The 15,361-nt window shown below is 40.2% G+C and overlaps 2 protein-coding genes across 2 annotated transcripts; both read right to left on the bottom strand.

Annotated features, from left to right (window-relative positions):
* Positions 1 to 700: 700 nt before the first annotated feature.
* Positions 701 to 6,650, bottom strand: si:ch211-117n7.7 (Monoacylglycerol lipase ABHD12-like). The gene is made up of 13 exons (XM_044215266.1): positions 6,407 to 6,650; positions 4,041 to 4,156; positions 3,841 to 3,946; positions 3,598 to 3,717; positions 3,426 to 3,456; positions 3,276 to 3,321; positions 2,867 to 2,996; positions 1,916 to 1,953; positions 1,746 to 1,825; positions 1,556 to 1,638; positions 1,317 to 1,395; positions 1,078 to 1,199; positions 701 to 952 (listed from the first exon to the last, which is right to left on the bottom strand). The coding sequence occupies exons 1-13, from the start codon at positions 6,499 to 6,501 to the stop codon at positions 931 to 933; spliced, it is 1,068 nt and encodes a 355-aa protein (XP_044071201.1). The 5' UTR covers positions 6,502 to 6,650; the 3' UTR covers positions 701 to 930.
* Positions 6,651 to 6,835: 185 nt separating this feature from the next.
* mocos (molybdenum cofactor sulfurase) lies at positions 6,836 to 14,206 on the bottom strand. The gene is made up of 15 exons (XM_044215262.1): positions 13,789 to 14,206; positions 13,608 to 13,697; positions 13,430 to 13,496; positions 12,688 to 13,332; positions 12,505 to 12,581; positions 12,170 to 12,369; positions 11,955 to 12,071; positions 11,486 to 11,869; positions 11,221 to 11,383; positions 11,015 to 11,102; positions 10,517 to 10,641; positions 8,620 to 8,716; positions 8,333 to 8,474; positions 8,133 to 8,237; positions 6,836 to 7,974 (listed from the first exon to the last, which is right to left on the bottom strand). The coding sequence occupies exons 1-15, from the start codon at positions 13,919 to 13,921 to the stop codon at positions 7,870 to 7,872; spliced, it is 2,538 nt and encodes an 845-aa protein (XP_044071197.1). The 5' UTR covers positions 13,922 to 14,206; the 3' UTR covers positions 6,836 to 7,869.
* Positions 14,207 to 15,361: the final 1,155 nt, after the last annotated feature.

Genomic DNA, 15,361 nt, shown 5'->3' with positions numbered 1-15,361 from the left:
AGTTACTCTTTAGTCACTATAGGTTCCCTTATAAATCTTTCTTGTACATTTTTTGGCTCATAGAAGAACCCTAGTGGTTGAACAGATTCTTCAAGGCAACTTTAAATGGTGCTACATGTACCTGAATTAATCTTTGCCAATTCACTGTGAATTTATGAGGTAAAGTGGTGTTACAGGAATTCTGCAAGGTGGGTATCTCCTACAGTTTTTCCAAATGAGACCAATACGTTATGTGTTTTCTTTTAACAAAAAGTGCAAGACAGACAGACAGAGCATTGAAGTGCTGGTTAACTCAGACACTAAACTGCAATGACATTTGACCTGTGATTCTTCAAACTTGCAGTATGCATTGCACCATATATTCTGTTTAAACTGAAAAAACTCAGAAATTTTTCTGTGTTTTTTTCTAAAACCACACTTGGGATAACGAGATCAGAGAACAGAAATTTCCCAGCTGTTCTCTGTGTATTATTCTGAAATGTCACTGACACCTAGACATCTTAAGCCTTGGATTACCAAACTCATTATTCAGTATTATAGATGAGCATTATCACCACACAATAATGCCCAGTAGAGGGCACCTACTGTAACAATGGGTCATCCAAACTGCATTTCCAATTGGAATTGTTATTTCTAGTTCTGATAAAGCAGAATAAATTACCCACAGACAGAAAAAACAAATCAGCACATAACACTTGAATCTTATCTCGAATAAGTTTAATATGTATTTGCCTGAACAGTTTTTGCATTCATTCTTAACACAATGAATGTTCAACATAAACATTTTGGATTCATAAGAATCAGAAAGTAAATCACATATGTATGCAACCGTTAAGACAAAATATTTGAATATAGTGTGTGATCAAATGAAATCAGTGCTCTGCGTCTGAAGTCCGGGAAGGTCTTTCCGCTTCAGTCGTCTTTCCAACATTACAACGACAGCACAAACTTCCTGCAGAGGAGACATGATGAGATATACATGTTGTAGAAAAGAAAAAACAGATTATTGAACAGACACAGATTTGCCAAGCCAGAATATAATAACCTTTAAGCATTATCAGTGCAATGTTTTCTCACTTTATGATGTCAGGCAGACGGGGGTCTCTATATAAGCCGTTGTGCAGATACCCCAGAGAACCATCAAATGACTCTAGTTTGACTCGCTCTGCATTCTGGGCACGCGCTGCTACCTCATACATCTGGGAGAGGAAAGCAAAGAAAGTTCAGTGTACCTAAAACAAAAGGTTATCCTGGAGAAGACACTTAATCTGTTACAGCTGTGAGGAAAATATTGTAGCTTTCTGTGCCAGTAATACCTGCTGAGCAATGTGAATGGGCACTAAGTGATCGTCTTCTGCATGAAGGAAAAGGATTGGGCTTTTCATTTTCTTCAAACTGCAGAAGAACAAAAACATATGAGTATATATTACATATTAAGTCATTACGTTTTACTGGTAATAACAATATTAATAGCTGATCAATGTTTGATATTATGCATCATTTCATATTTGACTGTTGTGTATAAGCAGCATGTTAGCATTTCAGAAAAACTTACTTTTCTTCAGTGGGAAAGACTATCTTGTTTTCTGCCCATGGATCCGGGAAAAAGTACCCAGAGCCCGGAAATTTCCAGTAATACTGAAAACAGAAAGAAAATAAAACATTGAAAGGTTATGCGTAATGCAGTAGCAGCCATATGAAATGAACAAACCAAGCATCAAAAGCGGTAAGTTAGATGAGTTTACCCAAGTAAAAGGATGATCTGTTATCTGCTGTCGAGCACTATTGAATGCGCCCTCCAGGATCACACCATCAAAAACTACACCTGAAGAGAAGAGGAAATGGTCGTCATATAGATGTTGGAATTATTTCCTCTCAGTTCTATTTGCCAAGATTCACTGGTAGCCAAACCTACCTTGCTCAGTCAGTTTTACAGCGGTGTTAGTGGCCACTCTGCACAGAGATATGAAGAGCAACAGCTTCAGTTTCTCCAGTTTGTGTATAGTTGGAGCTAACAGTTTCCTCCTATTCATTTATTCTAGCTGTGGGGTAATTCCAATCATTTCTGTCATGAATGTACCATGTATTTTACTGATGAGTCAGATTTGTTTGGTATAACTGTTGATTAAATTATTTACTATGGAAGCATAAAAAATAAGAAGTAGCTAATTACAACTTTTCAAATACCTTTAAGTGATTTTTTTTTTAAAGTACGCCACTTACAGTTACAGTTTCTACTATTTCTCCTGCTAGCATTTCTAAAAATATTTTTTTTTCCTGCTTTGCCTTGAATTTGTATCTTATTGCTAGACATGACTGTGTTGAATATGGTGAGATTTGTCTGCAGTTTGTATCAAGAGCAACACACTGTATTTTTGATTTTCTGTGTATATCTGCAACTGTCATCTTTCCAAACTGAACGTGACCTGCCTCAGTTTAACACTAAGGACCCTCTCCTTAACATGCTCCAATCACGAACTGCAGTGTCCAATTGTGTAACTAATCACTATTTTAGAGAACTCTTTTTCGCTGTAGTTCTGTGTTGAATTCAAAGTTTTTGGCCCTGCGCTGATTTCCTGTGGATACATGTTGTGTTGCTGTGTGTGGAGCTCTTCTCTTCATCTGTTCGGCCATCACTGCTCGTGCTAACTGCTATCGATTGCTGCTCTATTATATCAATTAGACATGAATAGCAAAAGTGTCATTAAGGTGTAAAAGTTGCAGGCAACTACTTCAAAGTTTAAAGTCTAATATCTTGAAAAAGAGGAGAATGCAATGCACATCCAACAACAGTTGATCTGAGTGATTTTTACTTGCACAAGAGTGTCTCTAAAATGCTGTTAATTGGGAGTCTTTCCTTACTGACCCAGTGCCCAGAGAGTGCCCCCAGATGACGACCAGGCTGTTTCCACTGCGTGCTTTGACCCAGTTGTACAAGTAGAGGGCATCAGTGGTCAGACCGGCTTCAGTCGGCTCCCCGGTGGAATCTCCGAACCCTGCCAGAGTTTCTCACATCAACTACTGCTCACTGACACATCACTGAGCTGCTCTTAACTGCCGCCAGGTGGCAGCCACTCAGAGGAAAATCTGCACTAGACGCTGACCTAAAGTTGAACTGTTGTCTTTTGACTGCCTTACAACAAACAACTCATCAAGCACAACTGATATTAAATCAATGTGAGAAGGTTGTGTCTTACAATCAATAAGAAGGCAAAGAAGCATAGAGACGGAAAATATGTTTAGAAGAAGAGTCATAAATCTTAATTTGCACCAACCTCTGTAGTCAGGCACCAGCACGTGGTAACCAAGTGCGCTCAATACCTGTTGACACATAACGCTTATTTGTCATCAGAAGGGCTATTGGTACTTTCAAACCTTTATTAGACCTCCAAAAGATTAATATGTTTATGTTGGTGATCACTCACTTTTGCCACTCCCACCCGATGAGTGGCTGCCCTGTTGGAATGATTCACAAACGACACAATAGATTGGTGTTTTCCAAAAGAAAAAAAACCCCAAATATATCTAGCTGTGTGGCACTTTTACTCTCTGCTTCTTCAGCAGCCAACTATAATACAAATGCATTATTTATCATACCTTGTGCCTGTGTTCCCATGAAGATATATGAAAACTGGTCTTCCATCACTTAAACTGTTCTGGTACCATGCCAAGTCCTTCCCCTGCGCTTCTTTCCATTGACTTTCAGGCACTGTGTGCCTTGAACAGTTCAAAACACGCGCTTAGAGACACAACTGATAATTGGATCATTAAAAAACAGTCTCAGCCTTTTTATAGCTACGCTAGAAAAGGAAGAAAATGTTGAACTTGACTTATACTCACCATACACCAAGGGAGATTCCTTCCTCTGATGTTAAGTACATGTTGATGGTGTGATTAAGGGAGAGATCAGCAGGTCGGCTGAGGTCAACAAAGAGTGGCACCCTGACTACAAACAGGAACAGAAAAGAGGAGGGCTCTTTTTTTGTGAGCAACGTGAGGATTTACAGTACTTCTAAGAGCCAGATAGGGAATTCACTTACTTCTGTGAGTGTAAACAAGGTGCTGGATTAATCCTGGGAGTATTCTCAGCGAGAAAGGCACCAAAATGAAGATAACAAAGAGGGCCAATAAGCCTCTTTTCAGCCACCATCGGGACCTGAGAACAGACAGCGATAAAACCAGTGTGACGACATCTAACCGTTATCTTACATATCTTATGTCAGTAAAGGCAGATGATCCTCTAGGGGCCCTTCATACGTCTCCAGGTGGTCTCCAAGTAACGCAAATATTTGTTGTATTGCCATTTTTATAACTAAGCCAAACTATAACAGACTACAACTGATGATTAGCTGTGTTAAGAGCACTGCATCACCATCTGTTAATTTAACAATAGTTGTTATTGATTATTGGTGATTTTCAAGCCCCTCTTCAGAGCCAGATCAGCTCACACTCCCTGATCAACACTTGTCCAGTCTGAACAAGTGTCTCCACACTAAATTACCACTATGGCAGCATTAGAAAAGTTTCACTCCCGCCTCTCATCTGACTTCAGCTGCAACTCTGCTTCATTTTAGCTGCAGAAGTTTTTGGATGACTCAGCAGTGGCGAGGTGCTAGAGGTGGAAATCATGAATCACTTTCATTCAGTTCAGTTCAAAGATTCGTATTCACTGACTATGTTGTTTGTTCACTTTTTTCCCTAAGTGAAGCAGTCGCATCACTGTTGAAATGCGCTTGAACGTGTGTACGTCAGTAACTGAACGCATCATCGTTCATACGCCCAATGTCTTCAGTAGTACGTTCAAGTCTGCCAGTCCAAGCTTTCACGTTCATTCAAGTACAAAAGTAGCCTATACAAGCACTGTTTATCAGGTTAATAGTTCAGCAGCCTATTATTTATGACATTTATCAGATTATGATTGTTTCTGTGGCTTTCACTGTCTGTTAACAAGGAAGTAACAAACTGTGAATCACTGCTGAGCTTGCAACGGTGCTCCACCGCTAAAAGCTACTAATTCGGTCTGTGACGGTGGTAATTCATTCACTTTGAAGATTTGTTGATAAAGATTTGTCAGTAAACGTAGTGATCACCTCTATGAGGTGCATAAAGTGAGGGGAGGGGAGGATGAGGGTGTGGTGGATGACTTTGTTGAGTGGTGCAAAAAGAACCACCTGCAGCTCCATGTAGGCAAAATTTAAAAAAAAAATACTGCTGCAACAGATATACACTTAGGCCCATTGGCAAGTACAGAGCTGCTCCGCACATGTCCAACCAGTCTGTGGTTGCAGCATTAATATGGACACATTAATATGGGAGAGAAGAACTGAATAATCTAATCAAGCAGGCAGGCTGTCATTGGAGTCAGTCTTGACTCCCTAGAGGCAACAGCAGAAAAGAGGATGCTATTCAGACTATTGCCAATTAATGGACAATACATCCCACCCCCTCCATTAACACTCTAATCAGCCAGAAGAGCCATTTTAGTTGAAGACTGATTTCTCCACACTGCTGGAGGGAAACATATAGGAGGTCATTCATTTCAGCAGGCATCAAACTGTCAGCTCATCTGTCCAGAGTTAACACTTTTACTTTACTATTCACTTCCAAATCTTTTCTGGAAGATGTCCAAAAGCTCACACCACATTTTTAATGAATGCACAACTGCAGTGTGATGTAACGCAACCTTTGTTTTACTGGACAACCGCTCTGCACAACAGGTGTCTGCTCACACCTGTAGTAGCCTAGTTTACCAAATAATTCATGCAACTTGTTATCTTTTAAGTTTGCAACCAGAACTCTGAATATGAAGATAATAAATCACGACTTCTACTAAAGTTTAGAGATATTCACAGTTTTTCAGAACATTTTCAAGCCTTCACAACAAATCACTTGACAACACTTCCAGGAACTGCATTACAGTCAGAACTTGTCTGTCCATTTAAGCATCCCTTCCACTTGTGGTGTTTACCTGTTTAATACATACACATGTCCTACATTTTTTATGTTTATTAATAACTATTTGATACACCCTTTGAGTTGTTTGATATATTTTGTTTCATATACTTACAGTGTTCTATCACTACTGTATCTTGCTATTGCTACATGAGCCATGCTCTTGCTCTGTTACTGTATATCGCCCTGCTACAACAGAAAAAGTATTTCTAACTAAATCAGTACACGTCTTGTCCCATGGGGGCGTCACCCATGTTGTCACCTGGTAAACGTCACTCTACTTACATGCTCGATTAATTTACAAACTTGAGCTTTTGACAGAAAAGCAATAATCAGCCATCTTCAAAAAAACTTAGTTCACATGACAACCTGAGCACCACTTTAGAACAACACTGATAACAGCAAACACCCCACATGTCCACAAGTGAGCTAACAAGTAAGCTAGTTAACTCACGGTGTCCCGTCCTTCCTCTGGACTCTGGCGGTCCTCTGGACTCCGCTGGCCGCAGAGGATGAATCCGCCTGTTTAACGAGCCTCCTCTTCATCATTTAACGTCAGTATTATTCAAGTACAACACACTTTGATATAAATTCACACCGGCCCGGTCAAACAGCTTTTCCGACCCTTGGTTAGTGGCAAACAAAAACTTTGATCACAGTAACTTAGCAGTTACAGTTTAATCGCGAGGAAGGGGAGGTGCCTGGGATTGTTAAGGTAGCACTGCTTTCCCTACTGTATGATATATTACAAAGCACGCGTTACACATGACGCCACCTTAAACACAGCACACGGTGTATTGCATACTGTTAACCACTATTTACTTCCCCTTTGTACTGGTCTGGCACTGAAAGTTATGTCGACACAAAAAGCAGACTTTTGCAATGCAATTAAAATAGGTGTTTAATTATACAAATGACCTTATAAAATTACAAATGGAAATATAGAGTCAATGCCTCGATTATGGTACTGTTGTAAGTATGCTGTTAGTGAAATACATTTATATTCAATTTATGTCAGACATTAAAAGTCCACAGGAAAAATAAAAAAAATAAAATACATATATAAAACAACAGAAGCAAAAAACATCACTGATTAAAAACAATTTCACAACAACAATCATCGTCAGAGTGCAAGAGGTAAAGGGTGACACAGTGAAGGAAAAAACAGAGTAAATGAGCCACTGAAGGGTTTGATGAGTATGAAAAAGATGTGAATCATATCCTATGGCCTATGAAAAGATCATATGAGGGAATATCTTTTGGACAAATGGTGTTCATCCCTCCAGAGTTCCAGCGACTTGGAGAATCCATGCCAAGGAGCCCTGAAGCTGTTCTGGAGGCTCACGGTAGTCCAACACCTTACTAATACACTTTATGTAGGCACTTCCTTTAATTCATCATCCATCTATATGTTAAGTTCAGCTTTTGTTTAGAATCCCCATTATTGGCATATGCAGAGTGTCTGGGAGGTTTTTCCATTACAGGGAACAATAAGTTTTAGATTTGTGGCAGCAGTATCAGTGGTGGTGTGTGTGGAATAAATAGAAATATAATCCTCCATGGGAATAAACAGAGGAAGAACTGTCTAGGAGGTTAACATGATCAACAATTATTGCATCAACATGACATGTTTTGGCTCAAATACCATAACACATTCAAATTATAATTTTTGCCTAATACTTCACATCTACTTTATAGCACACATTTTAAGAAGGTAAACATTGGGGAAAAATCTAAAAATCTTGTTCATTTTCCATCAAAACAGACATGGATAGAATCTCTGAATGCTCTGGTATGAAAAGGACATTTGAGAGGACAAAAGCCACCAGGGCTACACAGACGAAGAAAAGAAACTCTCTTAGGACGTGCAGTGGAGAAATGACCAAAGATGTAACCAGGATGGTGCAGATGACTCCTTCAAGAACTGTGTGGCTCAGGCTGTATGAGGGAACCAGCAGCGAGGACTCTGCCTGCTGTGAAGCCCTCTGGTAGCTGATGGGTCAGGTACACACCAAAAGTCACCTGAAAATGTATAAAATAACAGGCAGAGTGATTTATCTGTTCATGCATATGCACTTCCCCCGCCCACCACTGCCACTACACACACACACACACACACACACACACACACACACACACATAGTATTTACATGAACAAGCAGTGATTGTTTTTGACTGACCTTCCCAGTGCGGTAGGCCGACAGAGACATTAGCGGCTCTTTTGTCTTGGTCCCAGTGTCCTGGTCCACTCCAACCATGTGGCACCTTCCACACAGACCTGCGACCTTTGGGTTAATCACACAGGGAGCATGTTCATTTTTGAGAAATCAAATTCAATGCTTTTGAAGATTTCATCATTTATCTCAAAGTGTCAGCTCACCATGAATTGAGTGTTGCCAATAATCAAGTGTGACCAATTATCTTCCTCAAATGGTTCTACTCCAGCGATGACTAAATTGGCTCGGAAGCGGCTAATGACATTCTGTGTGTCAAGGAGCTGATCGGCCTCAGAGACATCCTGCCTGAGAAAGGGAACGTGGAAATTGCATGTTATTCTGCCACGCTACGTAAATGATCCACTGTAATGTAAATGCATGGGCGTCGACACATCCTGATGATTTTCACTAGAGAATCGTGTATTTTGAATAACACATCATATGTTCAAACCTGCTGCTCATTAGTTTCTGAATGAGCTCCACACTAGCACGGTTGATCATGAGATACTGAGCTTCATTCACCAGGGAGAGGGACGTGGAGGTGGCACCTAGAAGGGGAAAGACTTTTTATTACCCCAGAGATTTATTCTGATCTCTGGTTTGAGCAGCTTGCATCCTCAAAGAGCCTGAAAATTGAGGTTCTACTGTAAAACGGGGGGGGGATTTGGAAATATTGATAAAAATGTGCACTCACAATTCAACATACATGAATCAAGGATGGGTGACATCTTCTATCACTGTGTATGTAATTTTATACAGCAGTACCAATCTCAATTTATAAGTCAACAATAAGTTCTTGAAATGCTCTGAAAATGTAAATTCAATCTACAATTCAATGACAACTGGGCAAACTCCATCTGCTGAGAAAGATAGTGTGAAACGATCAAAAGCTGCAAAATGGACCTTGTGATGGGATTGTTTTGTTAAATATTAATATATATTATGATACAGTAATTAAATTTAGAAATTCAGTGTTTGTTTATAGATAAAATAGCCAGATGGGAAATGGCTCATCCAGTGAATGAAGGACCTCAAAAACTAAGATAATTTATCATATTAATGCAATAGACCTGTGAACTCAATAATGCCATAAAGCAGTGCTGCTCATAGCTGCAAAATTGCCAGCTGAAGCCTAATACAGTTCTAGATATAAAAGGAGCGCTCTAACAATTTTACACATGAGGGTCAGTTACTTGTCATGAGGAGTACTACTCAGACTGTGAAAACAGTTGTATAATGTCTTCTGTGGCTCTGGAGGGAGCTTTGGAAAGGTTAAGACAGTAACCTTGATGATGTCCTAAGGGTTATCTCAGCTTGGGATTTAGAGACTACAGATTTGAACAGAAAGCCTGTGTTACAAACTAGTGATGAGGAATTTGAAAGACGTGGCTATTTAGCAGCCAGGGAAGAGCTAACGAAAGAAACACTGTCGAGTTGCATTATGGGAAGTGTCGGCTCCAGTGTTTTTGGAGCTTGACTCAAACTAGGGACTAAAAATCCCCAAATATCCTGACTTTTAGTCCCTGATATGAGTCAAGACTGATGGAGGACCAATAGCTACCTAGTTATAAGCGGTTTAACAAAATCTCTGACGTTTTACAAATCCCTATTGTCTGATGATATATGTATCAGTGCCTTTTTTTGTCAGCGTACCCCCACAGCCCTATCAGATGAACTCAAGAACCCTTCATCGACACCACTGTCATGTTCCAAATATGTTCATGTAATGATATAAAAGTGAATATTGTTACAATATTTTTTCAGTCAGTTTGGTCAAGTCTGCATTCCTGCTACTAACACTTTCAGTGGCAGAAGCTAGCTATTTTAATTACTAGTATGTATCCATTACTTTTAGCTATTTCAAGCATTTATCTATTGCCGTAAGCTATTTCAACCATTTAGCCATTAGGTTAAGCTAACTGTTTCAACTTCTCTGCTCTCTTGCTAACAGTTTCAATGCACTCTTAATCACAATAGCTGGAGTTCAGGTGTTGTAGCTGATCCTATGTGAGGACATTGTTTTAATCAAATTGTAATTTCTGTTTTGTTTTGTTTTTAATTAGTTGAGTTACTCACAAGCTTTCTACCTACCTGGGGTACGGGTATATTGTATTGCCCAACTTCAGCCTGAATTTCACATTTTCTTTTACGAAGTAAACTGATGCTTTTAAACAGAGTTTGCAACTTGCAAAAGCAGAAAAAGATGAAATTTCAAGGTCACAGCCACAACAATCAGGGAGTATCTGCAGGAAACATGACCTTGCATTGCTCATGTACAGTATGACAGATAAATCCAGGGTAAACAAATGAGAGCTGGGGAGACCAGGTGAATATACTTATATAAGAACCTGCACTAGGCCTCTTCTTCATGTCTCGGGTAAAATCAGGACTTTGTCTTATCAGGCGGCATGGCTGTCCAAGGAAGTCTGAAAGCCATGATGCAGCCTCATCCCCACAGTCGACAGTCTCCACCCTGAGGGAAGGAGGAGGATTATGTTCTTGAGCCCCGAGGGAAATCTACAGAGTTTGATGCTGCTTACTATTCGGTGTGACATCTACTCCAAGAATCACTGGATGAATAGCTTTTTTTAACTTGTGACTCGTCATGCTGGTATCTGAGGAGATTAATATCATCTCTTGCTCTTTGTTTGCTGCCATTAAAAAATTGTACATAACAGGAATTGAGAGCAGGAGGCCCTACAATGCCATCCACTGTAGAAAGGTAGCGTCAAGAACAATGGAGTGAGAGAATGCATTGATATGAGTGAAAAATATGGAACAAATGATATGTGTCACAGCATTTCCTGCAGCTGCTGCATTCAGATGTTTTAACATTGCCAGCTTACCTGTCACCACAAACTTTACTCTGACACACCCGATAGCTAGTGTGCGTTTGAGTGTTGTTTTCCAGGGGAACCGAAATGGTATCCATCCCTGCAGGGCAACAGAAAAAAATATTAATCTTCTAACAAAGAGAATCTATGGCAGAAAATCTGACTGATTGAAATTTCTCTTGGTTAAGCAGTGTGTTTATTTTCAATGACTGTCTGACCTGATGCCTGCAGGAGCAATTTGTTTGAGGGAAAGTGGACTTGTGGGCGAATGAGGCATAAACGCGTCTCTCTCTTCTGACTCAGGCACACGCCGTTTCCATTCACCACCATCCAGCCTCTGTCATACAGTAAACCCAGCGGTCCCACTGGCCAGTCGTGGACCTGCATGAAGAAGAGCACAGTCAAATCAAAACAGAGGAAAGAAATAGGAGAGACAGAGACAGACAAAAGTGAAAGAAAGAAATGTTTGGGTTATCCTCAAACCTCGTATGCTCCACATGATTTGATGGGATATATGTAGATGTTGGTCAGAGTATAAGCCTCCCTGTGGCTGTTTGAATCTCTGTGTCCAAACCCCCTCAGTGATACTTCTGTAGGCTTCTCCTTCTCATCTACTTTGTGTATTTTTCCATTAGTGATTTTGATTGGAGGATCTTCATTTAAGCCCTGGGATGCTGCTGTAGCTGCTTTTAGCTTCTCTAGTCTCACTTGGTCCACTGTGACTGGTTTCTGTACGAAGCACTCAGCAACAAAGTTCAGGAACTTTTGACAGTCTTCAAATGTTGACATGTAGCCAAAGGACACGCGAACAGATCCGGTCGGCTGGCCGTCCACCAGGTCGATGCTGTCCCCGCAGACGTGGCCGGCCTTGAAGAGAAAAAGACAATGTTTTATTCTACCTACACATGACCTTAACAGACTTTGATATTTTTCCTATGCCTTGATCTCTTACCTGCAGGTTTCTCCTCATCTGCTGATTGGTGATCCCGAGGAATGACTGACAGGCCCCGGTGTTGCAGAAGCAACCTGTGCGCACATGGATATTGAACAGACAGGCCATTCTGTCCACCTGAGGGCAAAAGAGGAATTCTTACAATATTCACCAGCACTTGCCTACACATAAACATGCAGTAATTAAACTGTTATACTCATATTTATTGAATGCACCTGAGAATATCCAATTATCTGTCCATGAGAATCCATGAGGTTGAAGTTTAGGATTGCTCCCTGTGTGCTTGGACTCTCAAACTGGCCTTCGGTGTATATCTGAGCCACTGGTCGCCCGTTGCCATGGCAAAGACTTGACAGCAGCATGTAAGTGTAGCGTGCCAAGCCAAATGTGTGCTGTTGGATGTTGTGCATGCCCCCTGAAGGAAAAACGAGATAAAGACAGGGGCACTGTTGATGTTAACCTGAAGTAGATTATCATTATGAACAACTTGCATATGCATTATGTTTATGTTTTATGTTTTTCTATGAATCAACATGCTCTGTTACACTACCTGTGATCCTGTAAAGAGCTTCAAAACTGTGATTTACAGCAATGATGTCCAAGAAAGAGACAGTCCCATCTTCAAATCTTTATCAGGGAGAAAGAAAACATTGCAGAATAAGGATGCAGGAGCTATAGAACTGTGAGCTTTCAGAGAATATCTAGCATTTGGCAGGCTTGTACAGTACTTTACCTGTCAGAAATGTTTGCCGCATGCACATAATAATCTTCGCCAGAAAGGTAAGCTGCTGCTGTGCCTCCTCCAAAATAAGTCTTTTTTAGTTTACCTGCTGTGTCGTTACGGACAAGAAGGGCCCCCAGACCTGTAGGGAAGCCAAACATCTTGTAGAAGGAGATGGGAATGAAATCAGCAGGGCAGTCCTGTAGGTTTAGAGGGGAACAGCTGACATGAGAGGCTGCATCGAGCAGCACAAACCAGTGGCCTTGGTGGTCACATGCTGGGTACAGGCGTCTCGCCTGGATGCCTTTCACATGGCTAAGGGGATACTTCCTTCCAGAGAAGTTGCTCTGTGCTGGGTAGCAGAAGAGATGCGGCGTTTGGCAAATAACATCTTCACCTTGAGCCTCATCCTTTGCCCTGTTTTCCACTTCCTGCGGGGAGACAGGCAGGGTAACTACCCCTCGGCCAGAAGTCACTCCTCTTATGCCAACTACAGAGGTATGGCTGTCAGTGAGGTAGCAGAAGTGACTCCCTGCTTCGCTCTCAGTCGGTGGCCTCCAGGGAAAGCTCTCAGCCACTAATTTGAGAGCGGCTGTACATCCAGAAGTGAAAATCACAGAGTACTCCTCAGGGGTGGCGTTAAAATGCTGCAATACCCTGTAAGAAAATGTTCTTTTTTTACTCAAAGTACCATTCAGAGTCAGCATCACATGGACCCATCATAAAGGCTTCTGAGGGCATGAATAGCCTTTACCTGTATCTGACCCTCTCCACTGTGTCATGTGTCAATCTGCTGCTGGGGTTATGGCTGTGAGGGTTTCCTATTGGGACATTTAACAACACTTAAATGCTTTTGAATTGTATGACAAAATAAGAAACAAATAAACTCGTAAAAATAACACTTGATAGGATTTTGACGTGTCTTCTCTCACCGTACACATTCCTTGAAATGTCCTGGCAGTAGTCCCTGACCAGAGACTCGGGGTACAGAGTAGCTGCTGCGTGATCCAGATATGTTATTCCTGTTAACGATAAACGAGCAGCCATGTAAGCGCTCAGCTAACAGCGAAGACTAGCCTGCCACTGCTACTCATGACTGAACACAACCATTACCTTTAGTCCGTGTGAACTCCTTCTCAATCACGTCTTGTAAGTTTCCCTCGTACCCGTAGTGACTCCAGACCTGCTTAAAAGTTTCAAAAGTGCATAGTTTTTGGAACTCCATCTCTCGCTCACATTTCAACATACACTTTAACTACTAACTACTTTGATACTCTGACATTTTTCAGGGTTTCCGTGCGCAGTGCGGAGCTTTTGAAGTCCTCGAGACTATTTACTGGTAGGACGGTTTCATAACCCTGTATACTCATAACATATGAGAAGTCACAAGTCTCTAACTCCAGCAAAGTTGAGTTTTTGTTGAAGGGAAAACGAGCTGGGAAACCACCAGACATATATTGGTCAATAAATAATCGAAACTCAGTTGTAATAACTGCGTTGCAATCATGTGACAAGCTAGCTTTTGACTATCTCCGCCCCCCCAACAACGTTTTAGCTAAATTCCGGTAATAGTTTTGAACATTTTACTAACGTTACAACAGCTAACATGGCAAAAGAAGACGTATGAAGAAGGGCAAAGTTCAAAATGTCAGTAAGATGACCGGTTACTTAACATATATCTAGTGAAAGTGACTACTTTCTCATACAAAAATCTTGATGTATGGCCCTATATTGTAAATAACCATATATATGAAAAACGAACTATGCGGTGACAGACATATGTTTTGATAAATGTTTTTTAACAACTATAACTATGTGTAACAGAAATGTTTGTTTTGTACAATAATATTTCTATCTATATAGTTGTAATATACGTGAATATATACTGTGCAATATATACCATTTCAGCATAAAAACGTGTGTGACATACAGCATGTTGTGATATTAAGTAATGAAAATATGACTATGCATCACTTTAGGTATGCACAATATGAATAGGGATAATGAAGAATCATACGCAATATTCAATTTTGCAATATGTTTGTTGTCTAATGTGTAATATCTTTTCTATTACACAGAGGTAAAGGATGTTGAATAATTTAAACCAAAAAGTAAGCTATAAACATAATCTTATATATTTAATACAAAATGTAAAGACAATATCAACCATACATACACATAGAAGAAATTTCATATTTTCCATATACCATATTTTGGGATATTTTTCTTCTACAGGAAACGTCATATATGTGGCGTATGCATGCACACATATTGATGAGAGACATACATTGACACATACATCATTTTCATATGGTGATATATCAGATTTTTGGGTGGGTTAGGCTGAAAAGTTTTATTATAGCTAAGCACAAATGGTAATGAAAGAACCATGTATTTATCCTTTAGCCATGTATTCAAGGTACCCCTTCCCCCTCATTCTTTTCAGGGTATTCCCTCCAAAAATGTAAACTCTACACTGCTTACAATAACTGTAACTAATTATACCAACAATATACTTTTCAACTTTTATTGATCTTCATCGTTTAACCCCTACTCCTATCCAAAACCCAAGTCACAAACCTGAAAAAGTAAAAAAATAAATAAAGAAAGAATGGCAAATACTCTTATTTAAAGAATTACCTTCATTGTTCAGTTCTCATTTGATTCTTTTAATCATGGATCAACA

Source organism: Siniperca chuatsi, linkage group LG11, assembly GCF_020085105.1.
Source record: "Siniperca chuatsi isolate FFG_IHB_CAS linkage group LG11, ASM2008510v1, whole genome shotgun sequence".
Taxonomy (NCBI): domain Eukaryota; kingdom Metazoa; phylum Chordata; class Actinopteri; order Centrarchiformes; family Sinipercidae; genus Siniperca; species Siniperca chuatsi.
The sequence above is the reverse complement of the archived record's forward strand: the minus strand, read 5'-3'. Positions and strand labels throughout refer to the sequence as shown.